This window comes from Amblyraja radiata, chromosome 18 (assembly GCF_010909765.2).
Source record: "Amblyraja radiata isolate CabotCenter1 chromosome 18, sAmbRad1.1.pri, whole genome shotgun sequence".
Classification (NCBI taxonomy): domain Eukaryota; kingdom Metazoa; phylum Chordata; class Chondrichthyes; order Rajiformes; family Rajidae; genus Amblyraja; species Amblyraja radiata.
The window spans coordinates 23680367-23707767 of NC_045973.1; the positions used below are offsets into that span (position 1 = coordinate 23680367).

Here is a 27401-nt window from a genome sequence, read left to right on the forward strand (position 1 = left end):
GTCTAACTCAAAGCCAATTGGGACTGTGGTCCGATTAAGGGCAGTGGACATGTATGCAAGTTAGCATCATGTTGTTAATAACCCATGTCTTTTCTACCATTTATGGTTTATTTGTTTAAGTGTTTCACACACAGATTGGTTTACTGCATGAAACCACAGAGTTTTGAAGGCTTCACGTAGACACTCACGTGACTTTGATATAAAATAGAAAGATTAAACAAGAACTTACCGTTTGAAGTTTGATCTTTATTTTATGAGAAGTTGAAGTGAGGGACTACGTGCCCTCCACTCCCAATCCTGAATCTCATAAAGATCATTCGTAAGTCAACAGTTATTAATCTTTCTATAGTTTAAGTTCGTGCAAGTGGTCTGTGGTTTCATACAGTTGCTCTGAAGATTGACGCGCATGCGGGCTGGCGGGCTCTTCACGTAGTCCCTCACTTCAACTTCTCATAAAATAAAGATCAAACTTCAAACGGTAAGTTCTCCTTTAATTTTTCTATTTTCCTTTACATTTGTCCTCCAACATGCAACCCCCCCACACTTGCTTGGATTAAACTCCACCTGTTCATTTCTGTTGCTGATCAGTATCAATTTGTATACTTTAACAGCCTTCCTCACAGTCTGTGACCCCAGCAATCTGGGTGTCATCTGCAAACTTGCAAACCAATTCACTTACATTTAAATCCAAGTCATTAATATATTATATCACATACAATAGAGGTCCCCAAACTCCTTTGGTCACAGATCTCCAGCATTAATATTGTCCTTCCACCACAACCCTCTATCTTGTACCAGTAAGCCAGTTTTGAATCCATTCCAGTGTTTTCCATGAAACTTTACTGACCAGCATAGTGTCTATGGCATTGCCCTTCAGATGATAATAAACACTCTTCTGTTTGGACACAAAAAGATCCTAAATTTCAATGAACTAGGTGTTATCCTTGGTGTCCTCTGAATCACAGAACAGTTACAGCAGAGCCGGTCAATTCCACACCTGAGGAACAGCTATCCACATAGTCGCCACTTCTCCCCACTTCTCTCTATTGACTGGCAAATTCATTGCTTCCAATATTAATCCAGCTCTTTTGATGTAACAATTCAGTCCACCTCCCTTGGCAGTGTATTCTGGACCCTCAGCTTTTTTGACACACTAACTAGTTTTATGCTATTTCTGGTACTTTTGCCACACAGCATCATTTTACGTTCTTTAGTTCCTGACCTTTCCTGCAAATGGAACTATTCTTCTCCATCTAATCGCTCCATGTCTTTAAATATCTGTACCAAATCCCTACACAACCACCTCTGCTCCAAGAAGACCGTCCCCAGCTTCTCCAGTCAATTTACACATAACTGAAGTCCCTCATCATTTCAGTATATCTCCTTCGCACCTCTCTACAGCTTTCTACATCTTTTACAAAGTGTGACAACCAGAATTGAGCACAATACTCTAGTGTTTTATAAGGTTCATCATAAATTCCTTGCTCTTGCCCTGTACGCTTCTATTTATAAAGCCCAGGAATCTGTTTGTTTTAAACAAATTTCTCTATGCCCCACCACTACAATGTTACAGGAAGTTTAGAGGTAATTTAAAAATGGAAAAAAGAGGGGGGGGAGGGGGGTACACATTAAAAAAAATTCCAAAATATTCCATGACCTGTGAACATGAAATGAAATGGGAGAGGAATGTTGGGGTGATCGGGAAGTTTACCCAGAAGGGAGGCAATCAAAAGGCAAAATTAGAAATATGCGACTGCTAATTCGTTCCCTGATTGTTGATTCTTAAACCCAATCCCAAGGTTAAACAAACTGGTTGTGGACTGGAATTTAGCAAGTGGTTTAACCCTGCACCCATTTTAAATAAGAGTGTAGCATTTGCAGTTTCCAAGCTCTCAAGCACCGCAAATCTGTAGAGTCATAATCACAGAATTATACAGCATGGAAACAGACTTTTGGCCCAACACATCCATGCCAACCAAGACGTTAGTACCGTTTGCCCGCGTTTGACATTTCTTAACAATGTACCTGTTCGAATCTCTTTTACATGTTGTTATTGCACTTGTCTTAACTGTTTCCACTGACAGTTCATTCCATATATCCAGCACCCTCAGATTCCTATTAAATTTTTCCCCTCCCACCTTACTATGCCCTCCAGTTCGTGATTCCCTCAGTATGGGAAAGTGCATTCACCTATGCTATTATATTGTATTGTATTTTAATGACCACACAGCCAGGCTGGTGGAATTTGTTATCCGTACAGCTCGGTACAAGTTCCAACATTTCATCAAAAATTAAACATATAACATAGAAATACATACAGACAGCCACATTACATAATACATAAGGGCCATGCTTATTCTTATTCCTCACCGTACAGAGTTTAAAATGTTAATTGCAGTGGGAATGAAACAGTTTTTGAAGCGGTTTGTTTTGGAGGCAATTGTCCTGTAACGCCTCCCAGAGGGCAATAGCTGAAAGGCATAGTGTGCAGGGTTAATGGGATCAGAGATAATCTTGCGGGCTCTGTGTAGTGTCCGTTTGTGGTAAAGTGATTCAAGGGATGGTAGGGGTAAGCCAATAATTTTGGATGCTCTGTTGATGATGCGCTGTAATTTCTTCCGGGAGAGTGAGTCGAGACTGCCGAACCAGACTGTGATGGATGAAGTGAGGATGCTTTCGATGATGGCTGTATAGAAGCGGAGCATGAGATGAGACCTTACTCTGAACTTCCTGAGCAGTCAGAGATGGAAAAGTCTTTGCTGGGCTTTTCCATAGATGTGGTCTGCGTTTGTCCTCCATTTGAGGTTGTTGCTGATGTGGGTTCCAAGGAGTTTGAATGTGTCAGTGATGGAGATGGATTCACCTTTAATGAGCACAAGAGTTTTGGGGGATGGCTGGCGTCTTGGGTCGATGATGAGTTCTTTTGTTTTTGATGAGTTGAGTAAGAGATCATGGTCTGTGCACCAGGTCACTGCTTGGTTGACCTGTGCACGGTATTCAGTTTCTTGGTTGTTGGTGATGAATCCTATGATGGTTGAGTCGTCCGCGTACTTGTACAGGTTGACAGAGCTGTGATGGGATGTGAGCTGGTTTGTGTAAAGGGAGAATAGCCAGGGTGAGAGAACACAGCCTTGGGGTGTGCCTGTACTGAGGAACAGAGGGGAGGATGTGTTATTGTTGATCCTCACCCTCTGTTGCCTGTTCCAGAGAAAGCTGTGAATCCAGTGACAGATGCATGGGTCAATGTTCATGTCCAGTAATTTATTGAACAGTTTGCCCGGGTTTATTGTATTGAATGCAGAGCTGAAATCCATGAACAGGATGCGGGCATATGTGTTTGCGGACTCCAGGTGGTTCAGAATGTGATGAGTTGCTAAGTTAACGGTGTCCTCAACTGACCTGTTGGCTCTGTATGCAAATTGGTATGGGTCCATGAGTGGGGTGGTGACAGTTTTCAGGTGATTGAGCATGATGCGCTCAAATGATTTCATGACTGCCGATGTCAAGGCAATGGGTCTGTAGTCATTGAGGCAGGAGATGGTTTTGGTCTTGGGAACCGGGATGATAATGGATTCTTTGAAGCAATTGGGTACTGAGCTTTGACAGAGGGAGGTGTTGAAGATGTTGGTAAAAACCCCAGCCAGTTCCGCAGCGCAGTGGTGGAGAACGGAGGGGCTGATGTTATCTGGGCCGGGGGCTTTATTCCTCTTAAGTCCCCTGAAGGTGCTCCTCACCTCCTCCTCGTAGATGGTGAAAGGGGGGGGGAGGGAGGGGGGAGGGGGGGTCACCTCTCAGTCTCCTACCTTCCAAGGAATATAGTCCTAGTATGCTCAACCTCTCCTATAACTCAGTGCCACATGTCCTGACAACATCCTCAAAAAGCGTTTCTCCACACCTTCCAGCTTAATGACATCTTTCATAGCAGAGTGCCCAAAGCCAAACACAATACTCCAGACTAAAGAACACAACGTGCTGCAGTAACTCAGCAAGGCAAGCAGCATCTCTGGAGTACATGAATAGATGACGTTTCGGGTCAGTACACTTCTTCAGACTGCTACTCCACTACTATGTGTCCTTTTGTGTAAACCAGCATCTGCAGTTCCTTGTTTCTATAATACTACAGATATTTGGGAGATTATGGACAAGGCGTCTGCACATTCCATCTTTGCTTCCAGTTGCAACCAAAGGTTCATCCTGTCTGGACCTTGCCTTTCCTGAGTGGAGCAAGAGCAGCTACTCACCTTCCACCCCACCAGTCTTGGCAAGCAATGGGTCATCCTTCTCAATGTCTACCAGCTCCAATAGGATTATTCAATAGACATCCATTCCCCTCACCCACCTCCTCCTCTTTCAGTATCGCCAAGGGAATATTATTTTTCTATTAATATGATCTAACCTGTTTGGTCTTTCCGATTTTCAGTCTTTCTTCCTCCTCATTTTTAGATTTAGATATAAATTGTCACGTGTACCAAGGTATAGTGAAGCTTTGTTTTGCATGCTATTCAATCAAATCAGAGAATACTATCCATATATACAAAGCCAAACTCAAGTATAATTGTCAGTCTGAAGAAAGGTCTCGTCCCTATCATCACCTATTCCTTCTCTCCAGAGATGCTGCCTGTCCCGCTGAGTTACTCCAGCATTTTGTGTTTATCTTCCAGTATAAAAAGTAGAACAAAGGGAGAGCTCCGGGGTGCAGAATATAGTTCTCAGCGTTATAGTGCAACAGTTCCAGAAACAAAGTCTAATGTTCACAATGAGGTAGAGGAGAACAGTACCCTAGCTTAGGTAAGGCCATTCAGAAGCCTGATAACAGATAGGAAACAGCTGTTTCTAAGTTTGGCGTTGCACACCTTCAAGCTGCAGTATATTTTGCCCGAAAAGAGCTGGGAGTAGAAAGAATGACTGGGGTAAGAAAGGTTTTTTATTATCTTGGCTGCTTCCCTAAGGCAGCATGAAATGTAGATGGAGTTAATGATGGGGCATCTGGTCTGTGTGATGAACTAGGCTACATCAGCAACTCTGCAATTTACAGGGGTGAGGCAACCTTACAATATGCTTTCTCCGATGCATTTGTAGAGGTTTGTAAGAATCATTGGAGTAATGCCAAATTCCTCACTCTTGAGCAAGTAGATGTGATGGTGTGCCTTCTTAGATGTTGCATCAATGTGATTGGTCCACGATAGATCAATGGTCATATTTTTACACCAAGGAAATAGAAGCTCTCAAGCATTTCCACGTCAGCAACATTGATACTGATTGTGGCATGTACGCCACCACACCAAGCTTCCTGTAGTTAATGACTAGTTCCTTCATCTTGCTGACATCGGGGGAGAGGTTTTTGTCCTAACAATACGTATTCCTATGATCTCGGATCACCCAACTCTCCTCTTACTGTTTACAGCCCAATAGAAAATTTGTGGATTTGTTTCATAGAAACAGTTTCTCGTGATCTCTCTTTGACTCTCATTTCTGCTTTTACTTTATCAACTAAAAACCTTTTGGTAATTAACATGTTTCTTGTGTTGACAAGCTGCCATTGGTCTTAAGCTCTTTTTTACTGCCCTATTTTACTCTCAATCTTTTCTGCCTTTAATCTATCGTCAATATTACTTGTTTGTCATTTATTATAATTAGCTCTGTCTTTAATTTTACTCCTCTATCCCCTCATGGAAATGTTTCTAGACTGTAGCTAAAACACCTCCCCTTTAACGTGTTCTCAATGTTCAATTACACTTTTGCCCACCAAGCTTTGAATACCCGACCAGACCAGTTCCTGAACCATTGAAACTAACCCTTGTTCAAGTGACAATTGTCATAGCATGATAATCTTTTACATAGTTATTCCATAGTTATTCTAAACCATATGATATTATGATCACTGTTTCCTAGCTGCATCTCATCTCCACAACCCCTATCTCTCACCTCTAGCAAATAATATTTGACATCTCATCCACTTCTTTATTTTCAAGTCTTGGTTTGAAAGGGAGTATATGTGTACTCCCTTCCTTTTTTAAATAATGGTGAAAGCTTTTACAATCTGTTTTTATATTTCTTAGTAGTTTACTCTGATTTTCTATTTCACTGCCTTTCAGCTTTATGAAAACCCTTTGCTGGTTTTTAAAACTCTTAATCCTTAGACTTAGTATTCTTCTTAATAACAGTATGAACCTCGATTAATATTTTAATACTCCCTTTACAATTTTAATTAGTGACTGATATCCCACATTTCCAGTGGGTTTTTATTTCCCAGTGAAATTAATCTTCATTTAGAATTACAATGTCCAATTTTGCATCTCTATGTTATATATTTGAACCCATTTTTCCAATGTGCCACAGCAACTAACCTCATTCAATGTAATTGACTTTATTTACGTTTAAAATATTGTTTCAGTAACTGTTTGGTACATTACTCAAATTCGAGGTATAATTCCATCATTTTATGATCGCTGCTCTCAAGAGGATCCTTTACTGTGAGTTTATTAATTAGCACTATTTTATAACTTGACAATGTAATAGGTTTAAAATAGCCTATTCCATGGTTGGAGTTTAGCAATGTACAGTCACGACTGCATTGCATGACTTATCCTACAAATTACTTTTTTGAGTTTGACGTCCAATATATCTGAACATTCAAGACCCCCAAGAATATTGTGTTATCTTCGTTAAAAACGACTCTTTTTCACCATTCTATTCTATTCTATTCTATTCTACCGTATTGTTGTTTTTATAGACTTGTAAACGATCCCATCCATATCGATTCTACTTTATCCGTTGAGCCATTCCCCACTACCACCCTCATTTTATAATTGGGGAAACTGATCCTCTCTTTACATTTGGTCCATCCTTTCAAAACATTAGTTGTTCTGGAATATTTAATTTCCAACCTTTGTCACCATGGAATTATGTCACTGTAATAGCTAATAGATCAGTTATTTGAACTATTAATTATTCTATCTTTCTGTCAATCATTCACACATTTAGACAAAATATCTTACTTCAAAGTTTACTATCTTTCCACAGCCTTACCTTATTCACTAGTGCACTCGAACTTGCTACCCCTTCTGGAAATACTTTGGTTTATGATTAATCACATTGCTACACTAGTCTTGGTTTTATTCTAAATGTGCAAATGTTTAGAACATAGAACAGTACCCTTCTGTCCACAATGTCTGTACCAAACATGATGTCAAGACCAACTCTTATTTGCCTGCATATAATCTATATCCTTCCATTTCTTGCATTTCCATATGCTTATTTAAAATTCCCTTAAATGCCACTATCATTTCTGCCTCAACCACAACCCCTGACTGCATGTTCCAGGCACTCACCACCCTCTGTGTAAAACACGTGCCCACATATTACCTTTAAGCTTTGCCCCTCTCACTGTAAAACGATACCATCTAGTGTCCTTTTTCCATCCCGGGGAAAAGGTTCAGACTGTCTATCCTATCTATGCATAGTTTTATATATCTTCTCCCCACAAACTCCGGCATTCCAGAGAAACCAATCCAAGTCTATTAAACCTATCCCTGTATTGTGACATTAGTTGGGGCATCGAGTATAGAGGTTGGTAAGTTATTTTTCAGCTGTAAAAACGCTTGGTCAGGCCACATTTGGAGTATAATGTGCATTTCTGGACGTCGCATTACAGGATGAGGTGGCTTTGGAGTGGGTGGAGGAGTGATTTACCAAGATGTTGGCGCATTTGAGGATATTCGCTTTTAAGAGGGGTTGCACAAACGTGGATTGTTTTCTCTGAAGAGTCGGAAGCTGTGGGTTGATAGGGTAGATTGTAAGAGTCTTTTTCCTAGAATGGAAATTCTAGTGGCTATATTTTGAAGATGAGAGGGGGGTAGTTTAAAGGAAATTTGTGGCACATGTTTTTTTATAGAGAGGTGCCTAGAATGCACCTCCAGGGATGGTGGTGGAAGCAGATACAACATTGAAGAGTAATGTGTCAGTGAAGGAATGGTCTTATATTACTAATTATAGATTATGTCGATGAGAAATGAATTTAGAGACAACTATGTACCCATGTGCCTGCCAACCTTGACCTTCTGTGTGGACGAGGTTAAAGGTTTGTGAGATGCTGTTGAAGAATCGTTGGCAGTGCATCTTGTAGAAAGTACTACACTGCCGCCACGGTGCACTCGGGCCAGATTATTTGAATATTTTGGGAGGACCTTGGGAGCCAATCATGAGTTATTTTGATAAAGATTATATTGAACCTTGAAAATTGTCCAACAATCATCAAAGCAGGCAGAGGGTGTATTACGCTCCTTCCTCGGCTTTGTTGATTGTGGAAAGGTTTGGAAAAGGGTATTGAGGAGATGAGTCACTCACTGTAGAATAGTTAGCATCTGACCTATTCTTGCAGTCAAACTACTGACTGTAGTCATTGAGCAATAGAGTCATACATCATTCATTGTCAATGATACCTCCTCTTTTAGTGACATCTGCAAACTTATTAATCATGTTTTGGAATTCTCATCCAAGCCTTTGATACAGATGACAAACAGCAATAGGCTCCGCACATCACTAGTTGTAGGCCTCCAGTAGTAAAAACAACCTTCCACTGGAACCTTATGCTTCTTACCATGAAGCCAATTCTGTATCCAGTTAGCTAGCAAACTCATCAACCTTCTTGATTGCTTCTTCAAAAAACACAATCATATTCACGAAGCATGATCTCCCACACACAAAACCATCCTGACTATCCCTTCAGCCTCCTTTCAGAAAGTGATAGATAACTACTATAATTCATGATCTAAAGCAGATTAATAAAAGTCAGCACAAGATGATAAGCATCAGACCTGACACAAAGCACAGAATTCATTTAGCTATTAATTTTATATTCCTTCAGATTTACTTTAGAGCCTTATCACAAATGACTTCATTAAGACACTGAATCCTCACAGTACAGGAACATCTCTGAAATACTGAGAAAGCTTCTCATCAAAATTCGGGAACAAGGTTTCATTAATTTAGGATACACTGGATTGCACAAAGACAGGTAAACTTGAATATCAGGTTTCCTTCCTGGGTAATGTCTCTCTCCTCACTCCCACTGTCCACTGTCCTCCACCCACGCACCCCCACTCATTGTCTATCCATCCCTCTGCTCACTTACCCTTGATACTCACCATCCATTCTTCCCTCTACTCACTTACCCTTTGCTCTCAGTGTGTTTACTCATCTTCATGCACTCACTCATCACTCACTCTTACCATTAACAAACCCTCTATTCACTGCCCCCTAACTCACACTATCCCTATGTCCCTTTACTCACTGGCCCCTCACCCCTATTATTCATTGATCCCTCTACTCACACACCCCTCATACCCATTTTCCAGCCCCCATCCATTCAATCATCGCACACTCTCACCATTCATCTGTCCTTCTATGCACTCACCACTCACTCTTACCACCCACACAACACAGGGAAGGCTTTGATATGCTGAGGAAGTTGCTCAGCAAAAGTGGTGAACAAGCTTGCATTAGCTCAGGATACATGGGATTGTTAGATACACCCGAATATTGGGTTTCCTCACTGGATTACTGCACTCTAAAAATTAATTACATTTGTTGCAGTAGTGGATCTTACTCATTTGATTAACTCAAATATTCAATTTGCATGATGTGCATTGAACCTAACACTCACCATATCATAGCCTGCACTCACTCACCCCTCAACCCTGTCCCTCCATCCCTCTACTCACTCACTCCCACTATCCATTCATCCCTCTACTCATTCACTCCTCACTCCCACCATCCAGTCATCCATAATCACACTCCCCCCTCACTCCCGTCCATCCCCCTCTTACTATCCTTCCGTTCTCAACTCACTGCTCCCTCACTCTCGCCATCCGTCGGTCGCTCTACACAATTGCCTCATTCTTACCATCCATCCACCCTCCACTCACTGCCCCCCTCACTGCTACTGTAACCCCCTTGCTACTGATCTCCTACTTATGTTATCACTATTTAATATGCCATATCACAATTCCACACCACCTACATATTGAGTGCCTTCCTCCCACCTCCTCCTACACTGAGCACTACCCAGTTGTATTTACCCTAACTTGCTTTGATACAACTTGGTCATACATGACGGTCTGCTGGACAAAATGTGATGTGAATGTGCGGTGAGAGATGGGCATGAGTTGGATCTTTCAGAGGATTCCTTCTTACTTCAAGCTTCAAGGTCTGCCTTTTTCATGGTTTTCAAATGTATGCCTTGAAAAAAGTCTTCAAAATGGTCTGATTCAGTTAATCGTGAACTGGAGAGCTCGCTGCTCTGCAGCTCCCTGAACAGTACTATAACATTCTCCTTGCAATTCCACTTGTAAAGTTATTCCACTAATCGGCGAAATGCAGCAAAGTTAAACTTCTGAAGGGATGAGAAGATGTAACAGTAGGTGCTTAATATTCTTTGCTTTGTAAATATTGAGGTATGAAGCAAAAGGTTCCAGAGACTTTGATCTGTACTTGACATTTTATTTATACAGTTAAAGTCCCAGTTCTCTGGGACAAGCCTCCTCGTTCGACTCGGCAGAGCTCTCATGCATTTAGCTAACAACGACAGCTCCAGAAACGCTGCCCTTCTTATTCAGGTTTCAAGCGTCACTCATTTTTTTTTAAAGGGAGTAGTTTGAACTGAGCAAAAATGTAGTGCTCTGTGATTCACTTTAGTTTATGATAGGCAGCAGAGAGGGGAGACTGTACAGAACATCCAAAATGAGTTTAGGGCAGTAAAGAGAAAAGATAAACAGACTAAATAGAGGCAGAAGCATATAGGAGGATACCTACAGAGACTATGCTGAGGTAATGGGTCTGGATTTCTCTCCAAACCTTTGGCAGAAACGCGTTAAAACAACCTCTCCGTAATAGGTCATATTTTTGGCAGTTGTGCTAGAAGAGCCTCATTATGAATCATTCCCTTATGGAAGATGATCTAAAGCAAGGTCAATTATGTAAGTTTTAAGGTGAGACTTAAAGGGGGAAAGAGAACTGGAGGGACAGAGAGGTTTATGCAGAGAGGCAAATGCAGAGCTCTGGCAACCCTGAGGACAGCTGAGGATGCAAGAGTCATTAGAAACAGGATGATCAGCAGATGTGTATAAGAAGAATACAGATATCCCAGAGGATTGTAGGGCAGGATCAGTTTATGACAAAATATGTAGAAGATGCAATATTGGAGGTGACACTGGAAACAGTGGAAATCCTGAGACCTTGGATAATTATCAGGAAAGATGTTCTGTGACAAAAATCATGTTGACTCTCCATGATAATTCCTGCCATTTTAAGTGAACATAAATCCTATCCCAAAGAATTGTTTCCAAACATTTCTATATCACGAGATATAAGGTTCACTGGCTTGTTATCCCTACCAGCCTTCTTGAATATGTGAACAACATTATCTACTCCAGAGGAACCGAGTTGTTCCAGCACCTCATCTGTATCTAAAGATGATGCAGAAATTTGATTCAGATCACCAACAATCTCCTTCCTTGTTCCTCTAACCCTGGAATAGAATTGACCAGCCCCTGAGGATTTATGCACCATAGCACTTCCTCTTTCATAAAACGTATATATTCCAGACCCTAACTCTTTATCCTCCCCATGCTTCTCCCTGGTGAATGCTATTGTGAAGTATTCATTCAGGCCACCACACCTATCATCTGCTTCCACACAAAGACATCCCTTTTGGTACAATGCAATACAATATTTAAAGCCTTGAGCTTTGCAGGGATGAGACTGAACTGAATGATTCACGAGTGCCAAATGCTAACTCTGAAACATGTGGTATTTTTATGGCATCGGTGATGAGCAGTTTTTTTCACTCTCTCTTGCTGAGGTAATAAGCCAATGAACAGTGTAAGTAGCATTGGTTATAATCAGTGGTCATACGATGAACTGACATCAGCACATTGTAATTGCTGCCCCTGCCTTCAGGGTGCAACTCTTTTGGATGATCATCCTGAAATGCCACTTCAATTGCCTGCCAGCCTCCCAGTGGAGAGCTTGACCTAGTGATTCTCCCACCAGTAACTGTTTGAAGAGGCTGAAGATGTTGAGGCTACATAAAGGTGCACTCACCTATTACCATCCACTTGCTGCTGGTGGTTTAACTTAACGATTGAAGCATGTGAGGTAACTTTGCCAAGGCAACATCCACACACTGTAATATTCAGAAAAACATTGATTGTCTGTAGTTTACCTGCAACATCAGTACAACTGTCATCTGCCTCTTCTTCATTCTTTGTCTTGTTAGCCTCCTTTAGTTCGGGAACATAGAAGTCACTCTGCCGTGCCAGCGGGCACACATAGTAGATCAGCTCACCGCGGTAGATCTCCAGACAGGGGTGAGCACACAGTTTCCGTTCCTGAAAAAGAAGAAACAATGTGTTTGGAAAAGTAGAATCACACTGAACTTCAGGTCAACATCTGCATGGATCAGATGTTGTGAGTGTGTGGTTTAAGTACTTGGTATCAGAGTACATAACACAGTGCAATGAATTGAGAATCCAACTTCATAGGGAAGTTGTTGGATTGAGTTTTACAGTTCCAGTTTTTCAGAACCTCCATATTCCATGGAAACACAGTGTTTCTAATCAAGGCACTGAAGATTATGTATCACGCTATGGGGAAGATTGCGCTTATTTTCTAATTTTGCATTAATGAACATCTTGAAAGTGAACAACAACAACAAAAAATTCCAAAGTGTGTTGGTGACAGTTTTTGATCAGACCTTGATCTTTTTGGATCAGATCTTTTCAGACCTTGATGCAACCCTCACCCTCAACAATGTTCCAGCATTCAGTTACTGATCCTCTAACTCCATACTGTAAATCAATTGCTAGCAAACATATGCGAATGATAAACCAAGCCTAAGTTAAACCTAGGCTTGTACAAATCGGGAGTGTTAGACTATGGATGCAGCAGAAATTACATGACAGAATCATAAGGCATACTCAAGGAAGTCTTTTGGACTTTTGTGCGGTGCCGGTTGTTTGGTTGAGTGCTCCAATTAGTTCTCCACACTGGCTCTTTCCCCAAAGTCCTGCGAATGTTTATCCAATTCTCTCTGGAAAGTTATTATAAAATCTGCTTCCACAACCCATTCAACCAGTGCATTCATGATTCTTTCTATTTTATAACAAAGTCTCATGATGAGACTACGTGAAGCCTTCGAAGCTTTGTGGTTTCATGCAGTAAACTAATCTGTATGTGAAAACACTAAACAGATAAACCATAAATGGTAGAAAAGACATGGCCATTAACAACATGATGCTAACTTTACATACATGTACATCACCCTTAATTGGACCACAGTCTCAATTGCCTTTGGGTTAGACAATAGCTCATGCAACACACTGTTCAGAATGCTATCTGCAACCGTTCAGACATGTTCAACGAAATTTTATAACTTGTGAAAGTGCGCTTATCTGAGCCTCCTGCTGTTGCAAGAAAGTAATCAAAGGGAATATCCATTCTATTGACTGCTAACGATGAGTGGTAGAGTGAGACTTGAAATAATTTTTGTTCACTCCTGCTTTCAGCTGCTTACACTCTATCCATCTTGAAATAGTCTGCACCAACAGTCTCTTGTGAAACTATTATATAACTATGAAGAAACTTTTCCTTCATCTCATAGGTTCTTAGTAACCTCATTGTACCTTTTTACATAATAAACACCCCCAATCTCCGATCTGGTGGGTATGCTGTCAACTCCAACTTGTACTCAACCGTGTCTGTTTTATTTTATGAGTTCATTCACATAAAATGCTACCCTCTTGTCAGATATGACCAGACGGAGATTGTGTAAAGACTGTGCTCTTCGTGCTGAAATCAGTGTCATAAGCATGACTAACTTAAAAGTAACTGCTCCATTAGGGATACATCTGATGATAATCTGCATAAAAATTTATACTGATTACACATTCCACACTACTTTGTATCTAGCCTTTAGAATGTTCATATATAAGACACCTTCCATAACCTTAGTTATCAGTGGATGAGAACCAATCATTTATTGTCCCACATAGTACTAGATACAACGACAAAGCAGTACGAGCAGTGTTAATTGCGCTATAACATGGTCGCTTCTCTTAAACCCAAACTGAAAGAACACCACAAACCTCTGCTACTTCTGTTTAAAAGTAGCTCACATGTGTCTCTTCACAAAACTTTCCATACAACCATGCAGTGATAGATGCACGAGAAATAGGTTGAACTAGCCACCGCTCGTGTATTCGAGCAAATATAGGAGCTTCTTTCAGCGGACTTATTTACAATGGAAGCCCTGGTCGAGTAGGCCAATTTGGCACTACTATAATTCATGTTGCCTCATCTTGAATTATCTTAGGAGGCATCTACTGATAAATACCCTGAGTCTTATCTGTGGGTAGGGTCCGAGACATATCTGCAGAGTTTATGACAAGACCTAAATATGTAACAGATAATGCCGGCTCCAGTATGGACTTTCCTGGATGAATAACAAACCCTAGATATTTTAGGAAAGCCTTGGTTGCTGAAACTGCTAACTCTGTGACACCTGTGACTCTCTACCACTACCCCTCATCCATCATCCATGCTTCTAGATTGCACACTTAATGTAAAGATAATTTGAAGGCAATTCATGGGTGCTGATAAGGAGCCTGGTGGTAGATGTTAACTGAAAAGTTGACTTAAAGGGAGATTTTAAAGTAAGCCTGCGTTTTACCATATGCGTGGTTACCCTTTTCTCAGTGACTGCATTAACACCATTGAATCAGTAAGCAGTGGGTTCAAGCTGCAACATGGTGTAATCACACATGAAAAGAACTGAAGCTGTGCTACTTTCTGACTGAAATAAATCCTTTCAGATGAGGGAAATATTTTTTTAAGAGCAGCATGAAAGTGCTTCTGAATATCTGTACAAACACTTATTCTTCAACTAACACCAAGTTATCTGGCACTGCCACATTGGTGTCTGTGGCACATTGAACGGTGCATGAAATGAGAATACATTTCATAAGTATTTCATTTGCCACAAAATGATTTATGGTGCCCTGAATTTGTGAAAGGTACAAAATAAATGTTATATTTTGTATTGTGCATCAGGATGTCAAAATACATTGTTTAAAATCTGAATGCTCACACCTTTGGGATTCCTAAAATGGATCCTGAGTTACCATAGGCCATTCCCCTGTGCTGCCAGATCTGTATCCACAAATACAACAAATGTTCTATACATGCTTTATATATGTATATATAAAATGCAAGATTACATACAAATTACATGGAAAAACTGGCAGTGGGTATACTTAAGCACAACCGTCAAATATGACAAATATCAGTACATGTCCTGTCCCAATAAATGTAACCTCTGAAGTCTAAAGAGATACTACAATAGACTATTATTATTATTATTATTATTATTGCAAATATATGTGAGTTTGTGCATATATACACACTGAACTTTTTTTTTCTCTCTTGTTTATGATATTATTTACAGTGTACTATGTTTACATATTCTGTTGTGCTGCAGCAAGTAGGAATTTTATTGTTCTATCTGGGACATATGACAATAAAACACTCTTGACTCTTGAACAGAAATACAGAGGCTACACTGCAAGATGCAAACTACTGGTTCACCGCAAAAATAGGATGGCCGGGTTACAGTTTGCCAAGTTACTTAAAAGAGCAACCGCAGTTCTGTAAAAAGGTTTTGTGGACAGATGAGGCAAAGATGATCATATCAGAGTGATGGCAAGTGCAAAGTATGGAGGAGAGAAGGAACTGGCCAAGATCCAAAGCATACCACCTCATCTGTGATACACGGTGGTGGGAGTATTATGGCTTGGGCATGTATAGCTGCTGAAGGTATTGATTCACTTATCTTCATTGATGATACAACTGCTGATAGTCGTAGCATAATGAATTCTGAAGTGTATAGACACATCCTATCTGCTCAAGTTCAAACAAATGCCTCAAAACTCATTGGCCGATGGTTCATTCTACAGCAAAACAATGATCCCAAACATACTGCTAAGAACAGAAGTTTTTCAAAGCTAAAAAAATGGTCAATTCTTGAGTGGCCAAGTCAATCACCCGATCTGAACCCAATTGAGCATGCCGTTTATATGCTGATGGATTTTCAGGGGGAGAGGGAGAAAGCTGGAAGGGCGGAGGAGCAGGACAAAGCCTGGCAGGTAATTTGATACAGGTGAGCAGGGTTTTTGATTGGCAGATGGTTGGACAAAAGTCAGAGATGAAAAGATAGATGGTGCGAGATAAAAGGATTGGAGTGTGAATTGTGAAGCTGTGGGAAGGGAGGGAGAGGGGAGAAATGGGTGCAAGTCCAGGTAGGGTACAGGGGAGGGGAAGGTGAACAAGGAGGGGGGAATGTGAGCGGAGAGGGGGAGGGTTTTGTTGTGACCTAAAATTGGAGAATTCAATGTCCATACAGTTTAGTTGTAAGAGTGTGGCCTCACTCAGGCAATGGAGGAGGCCCAGGGCAGTGAGTTCAGTATGGAAATGGGAAGAACAATTAAAGTGGCCCAGGACAGAAAGGTCAGTAAGGTGGTTTGTGAGGGTTAGAGGGAATACAGTCATTAGGAGAGGCAATACCATTAAATGCATGGACATAGCTAAGAATTTTAAAATAAAGGTGTTGTGTAAAGGCTTCCAATGTTGGTCTGGAACTGTGGGGATGGATGGATGGATAGTGTTCATCACTGACAGACATGGAGTCTAGCCCTGCTTGAAGCCATACCTGCATCTGTGGAGTAGTTTGTTTTCTGCAGCCACTGGTTTGGGAAGGTTCCTGAAAACCATGATAGAACATTCTCAGACGCAGCTGAAGGTGCCTTGGTTGACCAGATAGGGAGCAGCATGGAGACATCCTCTACCCCCAGAACATGCAGTGAGGCGAATGCCAGGTTTTTTGAGGTGTTTAGCCATCAAAAGACATAAATGTGGTGTCACAAGAAGTTTAATGATCTCAAAGTCATGCACCAACAAATCCCACCAATTACTGCATCATTTGCCTCTGGGGCGGGAGATTGCAACCTTCACGTAGTCGATGAATGCAATCAACCTGGTGTGCACAATCAAATAAGATCAAATAGAACTTGTCCTACAACTTTAGGCTGTGCACGCCATACGCAGATGAAGATTTGCCGTTCATACTGCTCTATGCTCAAATCATACCGTCCCATCATTAGATCAATCATTCACATGTCCCATCATATCCCCACATCATTAAATCGTGGTCACATCTGCTTCTCACCACTCCCATACCCTGCTAGTTATTCAGCTATGACAGCAACATCATGTTGATACTTTGCCACAGGCTAAGTAACACACTCTTCATAGAGACAGTGACACACAATCAATGCAGCCACAGCAGACCAGCAGGAACCAGCCCAGCTCCAGCCAGGAGAATAGTGTTTGCAATTAGTGGCATAGCTGCCATAGATTTGAAGTATTCTCTGTCCAAGAAGAATCGTGGCTAGAACACGGGTACTCTGCACTCTACCTCCATCAACAGACTAAGATGCATCCCACTCACATTAGGGGACATTTAGACTTTTGTGTGATGCCAAACTTGTAATTTATGTTTCTTATTGTATCTAATGTCTACAGTACCGCCCTTTCATTGACAAAAAAACATAATGTTGTACATCCATCTATAACAAATACCCCACCAGGCTGCCTATTAGACTGTGCAACCATCTATGGTTAACTCCTACCTCCTCCATGTTACACTGGACATCTGACAGATTATTATGAATATCATAGCAGTTTCCCATCCATCTTTTAATGAATACATTGGTATTGTTGCTTTCAACATCTGGTTTGTTTCCTGCTAGGGTAACCAAGAAGTTACTGGGCTGCATTTCACTAAAATTGGTTTACTCTTTCTGCATTTTGTGTTGAATCCTGTTTTGCAAATTCTGGGGTAAAGGTGATGTGATTCTCCTGTCTGCAAAAATTGGACCCTCGACTTGCTCATTGGTAGACTACGAACTGTATGAATTGTCTACACTTCCTCCTCAATAACCATCAAAACAGGAGCAAATCAAGGTTGTGTGCTCAGTCCCCTGCTCTACTCTCTCTATTACCATAACTATGTAGTCAGACACAGCACCAAAGTGATCTTTAAATTCGCCAACGATACCACCATTTTGGACAAATAACGGATAATGATGAATCAAATTACAGGTGAGAACTTAAAACTCTTATTGAATGGTGCCAGAACAACATTCTAGTTTTCAACGTCAGCAAGGCTGAGAAGCTTCAGGAGGGGAAATTTTAAGTGTACACTGACTTTGAACCTTTCATTTACCATTGGTATTTCAAGAGAAGGGAGAAGCTGTGGATAATTCCATGATGTCTGTTGCTGGAACTTTCGATTATTATCCTAAAACTCAATGATGAATCATCTGAATATGAAATGTTAACAAAAAAACCCAAGTAGTCTCATTAACACAGGGTGTAGAAACACATAATCCAGGAAGTATCCTGTGCATCACCACCAATTACCAGCACCGTGTTTATGCTTGTCTAAGATGAGAACAATGCCAGACGTGGGCACCCAACCCGCTTCCTCTGGTTGGAAGCATACGTTGTTCAAGCGTCAGTGTACAACAGTGAAGGGTAGTCTAAATAATTAGGCTGCACTTTAGAGATGGGAGGCATTTGACAAAACTGCACACACAGAATTAATAGAACTGACTAAAATGCATGAATTTGGGAGCAACTTTCCTTATGGGCTGGAAATGGATAAAAAAAGAAGAATTTTACTCCTCTGGGCTTGGAACTGAGCACTCAGCTTTAATTATTAGATCTGAATGAAGAATTAGAGTACAGCATGTTTCCATCTATGAATGATATTAATTCAAGAGGTAGAGATTAATTAGAATAAATGGAAGCAAAAAGTGAGAAATTCACACATACATACACATTAAGTGTGCAGGAAATACTGACATGAATGAAGTTCATTCTGAGAATATGTGTGAGGTCATTAACTTCAGAATCGGTGGAAACAGAATTAATTATTTTCTTTTGCTGAGAAGCTAGAAACTGCACAACAATGAAGATTTAGGTATTCGTGCACACTAATCAATTCTTAAATTAATGCTGAAAGTTCTCCCAGAATTATGATAGGAAATGTTTGGAGATAAGGAAACACACACCAAATTAAAGACTGACTCGAAAAGGAAACAAAGTACAGATTATAGTGTTACAGCTACAGAGGATATGGATAATGAGGAATCACGGAAGAGATACATTGGGAGTGTGGAGCTGAAGAGCCTTCATATGACAGACTAGGATTTGGATAACACGGCATTCAGAGTTTAGATCTGAGGGAGCTCACCATGTGAAAGACACACATGATTTAGAGAGGAGGAATCTCATCGTGAAGGGACAGACGGAGGTTTGGAGCTCAGGGAACTCTTCACAAGACAGAATAAAAGTGGAGATGGGTATTATGATGGTTTTGGAACAATCTGCACATGTTTTGGGTGAAGGCACAAAACCTCGACATGATTGGTAGTTTTACTTGTGTTTCTTTTTTTGATGACGAGTCAGCACTCACGTCAGTCTGCCTCCGCCATTCATACGAGAAGAGATCAATTATTTTCTCAAGAAATAAACTCTTCATATTCTTCACCTCATTTATTATTCAAACCTCCACAAATTGTCTTTGCCCTTTAATTGCATGACTGCCCTGGTTTTCTCTAGGTGATTACACAACAATACCACTCATGATTGAATGATATTATGCTTCAAGATAATATAGAAAAGGTTAATTACATTGGAAATTATTAGGCATTATTACTATGAATGATTAATTGAATTTTATACATTTTAAACACAGAACATTCTGGTCACTGAACATCTGTACATTATTCTGGATCTGGAAGCCTCATTATCTTTTAACATCTTTAAACAACCACCATTAGAAAGACCTCCACAGAGAAATAGCAGCCCTACGTTTGTACATTTCCCAGCAGCCTAGGCAAGTGATCCTTTTCAACATCCATCGAGAAGTCCTTTTCTATAACTCAACCTTCACAGGACATTAAGAATGACCCTTCTTTACAAGGTAATGGAATGCACCGATCTAAAGTACACAGCTTCAAGGAGATGTCCAAAAATGAACTTTAAGTAAGCCTTTTGGGGTTCCCCTCTTACAAGGTGTGTCATGGTTTGCTCATCAGATACCATATGTGCCTCTTAGGATTCAAGATCAGGTCACATTATGGGGTTTATTTAGACTTCTGTATGAACTATTCTTTCTGTGGTGAAGCCATTTATGCAACATATTAAAACCAACAGTTTAATGAATTCTCTAATATTAATTATTGCTGAAATTACATTGTAAGAAACAAAAGTCCCTCTGTAAATTATGTAGCTGCCCAACAGGTAATTTATCTGAATTTGCGGAGCAGAGTGCAACATAGCAAAATGACCTAAACTAGGAAAAATACTGCAGAAATAAAAAGGCTTAGATGCAGAGTCTGTGTGGAATTAGATCTGCTGCAAACAAACTGGTTATTCGGCCCAGCTGGTATAGAAACAAGGAACGTCAGAAATACTCAGCCGGTCAGGCAGCATCTATGGGGATGCAGAGAGAGAAACAGGGTTGACATTCAGACAAAGAACCATTTATTCTCATTTGGAGACACAAGGAACTGCAGATGCTGGAATCTGGAGCAGAAACAAGAGGAGGAACTCAGCAGGTTGAGTAGCATCTGTGGACATGGAGGGATGGTCGCCATTTAGGGTCAAGACCCCTGCATTGAGAGAGGGTAGAGGGGAGGTAGCTGGTATAAAGAGGAGAGGGGAGGGGTGAGGCATAAACTAGCAGGCGATAGATGGAACCAGGTGACAAACGCGATGGGCAGATATTGCCAGGCAGGCTTGATACTCATTTGCAGTCTTATTTTAGATTTCAGCACTTTTAATTTTTGATTTGTATTTTATGCTGGAGTTTAAACTTTACTGACCCCCATCTCGCTGCCATGCCCATTCAACTCTCTCTCCTCTTTCCTTTTTCCACATTCATTATATCCCTCCATGCATCATGTCCACCAAAAGATAACTGCTGACTAACAAAGTGTCAAAAAATAATCATGTAAATTTATTTTGTATGTCAAAATTTGTACGTTTTGTAACTTTATAAGAAAATGAAAGTAAAATTAATTTAATTTCTAATCTGAAGAGGGCAATTTAATCGTGTTGGATCAAGAGTGAGCCTTCAAGCCTCGCTGGAAACCTGTATGACCCAGTTTATCTCAGTCCAGGTTGCTGCTATATTCATCTCCACAGTGTCAGGGATCAGTGACAATTATCCAGCTAAGCTCTGTCATTTTTCTTCCAGTGGTCAAGGACCAAATGCTGGAAGTTTGACGATAGAATATAGAAAATGCTCGAAATACTCTGAAGGCCACTCAATGTCTGCAAAGGGCTGTGGTGCATGTCCAAGTGCAGGCTGTGCCATTACCTTTTACAGATGCTGACTGGACAACTGTGGATTCTGGCTTTGTGTCAGACATCTGATAGATATCATGCAAGACCCAGGTGTACTGACTGGAACATTAGCTGTTAGCTGTCAACACCTTCTGGATGGGTTGCAAAATCAAATGTATTATTTTTTAAAAGGCCACCTTTTCTCCTTCATTCCCCAGGCATTCCACAACCAGGACGGAATTTCCCTTAGGCATACGCCAATAGCACCTAATCATAAAATTGTACTCCGTTGTTTAGTGCGAACCCATCCCCAGTTAGACTCACAAATTGCAAAATGAAATTTCTCATGAAAATTCATTAACACCCTGCTGGCTAGATACTGGAGATACATAGTGTTCCCATGGCAACTCAGATCTTCTGCTCTAATTATCTATAATGGTCCTAGTCCCAGCCACTGATAAACCTATGCTAGAGAAGAGGTTTACACCTCTGAACAAAACAAAGGATACAATTTTAATCCGATGTCAGTGGGAAACCATCAGATCAGCCATCTGATTCACTCTCCATTGACTTCACAGGAAATAAGGAACACATAATTTGGCAAGGGATCTGATATATCAACTCCATGAAAGACCTGCTAAGAATAAGCAGAGAAACCTGGCATCATAAACACTCCCAGCTTCCTTCCTCATTCTGTCTCTCTTCAACCGGAATCTGCTTATCGACCAGTGGCACTAACGTCAGTGAAGTGCTTTGAGAGGTTGATCATGGCGCAAAGCAACTCCTACCTCGACAAAAATCTGGACCCACTGCAGTTCGCTTACCGCCACAACAGATCAACGATGGATGCGATCTCGCTGGCTCTCCACTCCGCTCTGGACCACTTGGACAACAAAAACTCATATGTCAGGCTGTTATTCATTGATTACAGCTCGGCATTTAGTACAATCATCCCCTCCAAGCTGGTTACCAAACTTGCAGAACTGGGTCTCCGCGCATCACTCTGCAATTGGATCCTCGACTTCCTCATTCATAGACCACAGACTGTTCGAATTGGTGGAAAGGTGTCAGCCTCGATAACAATCAGCACGGGAGCACCTCAAGGCTGTGTGCTCAGCCCCCTGCTGTACTCACTCTATACTCATGACTGTGTGGCCGGTCATAGTGCGAACTGTGGAGGTCTCTCTAACTTCTACAGGTGCACAGTAGAGAGCATGCTGACCGGTTGCATCGTGGCTTGGTTGGCAAATTGAGTGCCCAAGAGCGGAAAAGACTACAAAAAGTAGTAAACACTGCCCAGTCAATCATCGGCTCTGACCTCCCTACCATCGAGGGGATCTATCACAGTCACTGCCTCAAAAAGGCTGGCAGTATCATCAAGGATCCACACCATCCTGGCAACACACTAATATCCCTGCTACCTTCAGGTAGAAGATACAGGAGCCTGAAGACTGCAACGTCCAGGTTCACGAATAGCTACTTCCCCACAGCCATCAGGCTATTAAATTCAACTCATACAAAACTCTGAACATTCATAGTCCATTATCTGTTTATTTGCACTTTATCTGTTTATTTATTCATGTGTGTATATATTTATATAATGGTATATGGACACACTGATCTATTCTGTATTATTCATACCTACTATATTCTGTTGTGCTGAAGCAAAGCAAGAATTTCATTGTCCTATCTGGGACACAAGACAATAAACTCTTTTGAATCTTGAATCTTATCCTACCACCCCATCCCCAAGCTGCCCCCTGGCGGAGAACCGCAGACGGCTGATCACAGTGGGGTAAGAGACTCGTTGGACAAACTACAGGGAGCCAGTGGAGAGATGACAGCATGGTATCAGTAAACATGGTGGTGGGTGGAGGACAGGGAATAGGGAGGGTAGGATAAGAAGGCAGATATCTCACATTCTACAATCTGTACACAGAACCACTTCCCATGATGTGCAGTGTGTGTCCTTTGACCCAACATTGCAATCTATGTCCTGGGTCATCCTTCCTCTGTTCATTGGTCCTCACACAACCTCCCTGGAATGCCACAAACATTGACTGACCCTCCTGGGATCAGACTCCTGGTACCCCTGATCTCTGCCAACTGACCCTCCCTACAATTATGAGCCCTGGGCTCCAGTGCCCACCACTGGACCTATGCCCTAGAACTTATTCCCCACAGTCTGCGCACTACTTTGCTTGGGATTTGTGGCCTGAACTCCTCATTATGCTCCAGGAGCCACCCTTTCAATACCTCCCCAAAACAATCTCTCCACTGACTCCAAATCGCTATCTCAGCACCCCCAAGTCCGCAGTGAAGGTCCACCAGCCTCATGCTGGGATTTCCCAGAAAGAGTTGCCAATACTCTCCTGTGAGCTACTCCCCTGAACACACCTCCTATGATCATCTGTGCCTGAAATCTGTCTACTGATTCTTGCATGTCCACTGCCACTGTGGAAGCTGCAGTATGACGAAGGTTAGGATAGGTGTACAGCACAGCAACCTTTAGGCATTCATTGACATACCCCAATGTCTTGGGATGGGTATTCCTTGACGCACGCTACAAGGTTCTTGATATTGAAAATTAAATAAAGGATAAAATAGTATGTAGGTTTACTTGTATTAGTGTTGTTGCATTTGTATATTAATGTCTTGAGAACATATTGTTATTGATGATAAAAAATTAGAAAGTGCGAACAATTTCAATTTATAAGATGTTGGTGAGGCGACAAATAGAGTATTGTGTTCAGTTTTAGGCACAACGTTATAGCGAGAGGTTGTCAAGCTTGAAAGGGTTCAGAGAAGATTTACCATGATGTTGCCAGGCCTTGATGGATTGAGCTATAGGGAGAGGTTGAGTAGGCTAGGACTATCCTTCAAGCACTGGAGGATGAGGAGTGATCTTATAGAGGTGTATAAAATCAGGTGAGGAAAAGATCGGGTAAACGCACAGTTCTTTTAAACCACTGCGTCTCTTTCCTACTTCTGGATACCTTATAATCGCTAAACTTTCATTGCCAAACACTTCCTTATGGGCCTGAAAATCACTTTGATATATTTTACAATGTTATAAATGTCAAACAAAAGCAAATTGATGTCATTGTTCAAATAGACTTCTTCAATGCCATATGCTAATTCTATAATTTGGAAATTTTCTTGAAAATGTCTCACTCTTGTGCAGTTGGATGCTAGTTGTATTTATGCTCCGTTTAACTTTGCTCAGTCCTGAACATTTGAAAATCTGCCCTGTTTTAATCATTGGTGTTTTGTCCCAACTTGCCCCATTTCCACATGGACTATAAAACCAATCAGGCTGATTTCCAGTTTAAAATTACATATCATCAACCAGCATCTCTCTGCTACAACCCTCAGTTTAAAAACAGTCTCAACAAAATATTACCTAAATAGTTTCTTCAACTGGGATTCTTGAAGATCGACTTCTCATCTCATGCTTCTGCATGATGTACATGACAATACAAATGTTTAGGTTTATAGGATACCAATCAGTGTGGGAGATGCTGGATATCTGAATAAGTTTAAATCATATGAATGAGTTCCCTATATCACAGCTGTCAGTTCATTTCAAAACAAAAGGCTGTAATGCTTTGTGGGCTGATTCAAAAGTTGCTATTAGATAGATAGCCTTTTATTGTCATTCAGACCGAAGTCTGAACGAAATTGAAGCAGTCATACATACAATACAATACAATAAAAAACAACAATAAACACATATTAACATCCACCACAGTGAGTCCACCCAACATCTCCTCACTGTGATGGAGGCAAAAGTCTTAGGTCTCCAGTCTCTTCCCTCCTCTTCTCCTTCTGCGCTGAGGCGATACCCCCCGGGCGATGTTAAAACCTGTCCCGCGGCTGAAACACCGCGGCCCGGGGTGGTCGAAGCTGCCGCTCACCAGTCCTGCTGACGCAGCCGCTGGCCCGCGGCCGAAACCCGGACTCAGGCCACCGCCGCCAGAACACCGTGCAAGCCACCGGAGCATCGTTCCAGCCCCGAGCCGGATCGCCCTCACGTGAGTGCCGTTACCGTCTCAGCCTCGGGCTGGGCCGCCCCGACTGGGCGCCGCTCCTCCCTCGGGCTGGGCCGCCCCGACCGGGCGCCGCTCCTCCCTCGGGCTGGGCCGCCCCGACTGGGCGCCGCTCCTCCCTCGGGCTGGGCCGCCCCGACTGGGCACCGCTCCTCCCTCGGGCTGGGCCGCCCCGACTGGGCGCCGCTCCTCCCTCGGGCTAGGAGCGCCGTACCTCCCCGAGCTCGGCCACTCCGACAGGAGCACCGTTCCTTCCTCGGGCCGGCCGTCCTCACGGTAGCGTATGTAGATGCAGGATCTTTAAGTACCTGATACGCTTTCTCTAGTTCTACATTAAGGCTAATCCAACAGCAGTGTCACACTGTGACCCTTGTCTAGTTGTGAAGCAGATTACTAAATCCTCACTAAATCAGATGATAAATCAATGAACCAAAAATTTCCAAACCACTGCTTCAACATCAGCTTCCCCCTCACTGATTCTTTTACTTGGGATGTTTTGCTCTGATTGTTAAATGAATGCAAGTGCATAAATGACACATCTACTTACTGTTCATCCTCAGTTTAAGGTGGCATTAAATCAGGAGGTTTCTCTGATCAGCCAGTATTATTTCTGGGTCACATTGCAGATGACCAAACATTGGAAAAATTGAACAGAGACCAAGACTTTTCAAAAGATGTTTTGATATTCTGCTGTAAGTAGCACCCCTGATGGTTCCACATTTTAAGGCAGAATTCTCGTGCCTCCTTGGAATCTAAACCCTTTGTTCAGCTTCTTCTCATCATGTGTGCAAGAAATCTGCCGAACCGGACTCATTGTCCCGGAGCACTCTTCTTTGTTGAAGCTCACATTTACTTTAATGCTGGATGATCGCATTAATGCTGCAGCCTCTGGTCAGCTTCTTTCACCCTAGGGTTTATAGGCTTAAATGTGAACTGCCTTGAAGCTGAATAACATTAAATAGCTCTCACAATCCTGCCTGCAGTCATTTTTGGAAGGCTTATGTATAGTTTGCATGCACTTCTGCCTCCAGGCACAATAACATGATCTGTGATAAAGCCCTTTTAACCCATTTGATCCTATCCTAACAGGACATCGACTTCCAGTTGTTAAGTAGGTCGAGTTTCCTATCCTCATTGATTACTATCAAGAGTCAGACTGGTGTGCTGAAGAAGGGTCTCGCTCCAAAACATCGCCTATTCCATAGCTCCATAGATGCTGCCTCACCTGCTCAGTTTCTCCAGCTTTTTTGTCTACCTTTGATTTTCCCAGCATCTGCAGTTCTTTCTTAAACATCACTGAGGATGAAGTGTTTCTGCCAATTCGAACAGACTGAGGATCCATTTGCAGAGGGATGCTCAGATACCCAGTTCTGTGAGTTTCGGAAACAGTTTTTTTTTTAGGCAGAATCCTCTTGTGCCTCAATTCTGGCGGTGCGCTCTTCAGTTGCTGCCCGAATGCAGGAAGAAGTAGCACCACTGAATGGTCGGATTTCCCGAAGTGGGGGCGAGGGATAGAGCGATAGGCACCCTTGATGGTCGTATAGCAGTGATCAAGGGCGTTTAATTCTCTGGTGTTGCAGGAGACGTGTTGATGGTAGTTTGGGAGTGATTTTTTCAGGTTGGCTTTGTTGAAGTCCCCGGCTATGGTGGCAAATGTCTCGGGATAAGCTGTCTGGTCATAGAGAGATACTGCATAGAAACAGGCCGCTTGATCAACTGAGTGAGTCTGTACCAACCAACAAACATCTAATTGCATGAATCCCCTTTTATATTTGCCTTAGATTCTCATCAACTACCCCAGATTCTATTGCTCACCTGCACACTAATGGAAATTTACTTACCCAATTAACCTACCAAGTTGCACGTCATGTGGGAAGAAACTGG

At 41.8% G+C, this 27401-nt stretch overlaps 1 protein-coding gene across 1 annotated transcript in view; it reads right to left on the reverse strand.

Annotated features, from left to right (window-relative positions):
• The window catches only part of tex264 (testis expressed 264, ER-phagy receptor), a 144963-nt gene that overhangs the window by 21290 nt on the left and 96272 nt on the right, over positions 1 to 27401 (reverse strand). The window contains exon 3 of the mRNA XM_033036852.1: positions 12224 to 12389. Coding sequence (XP_032892743.1) covers positions 12224 to 12389 — 166 coding nt within the window. The remainder of the gene's footprint in view (positions 1 to 12223; positions 12390 to 27401) is intronic.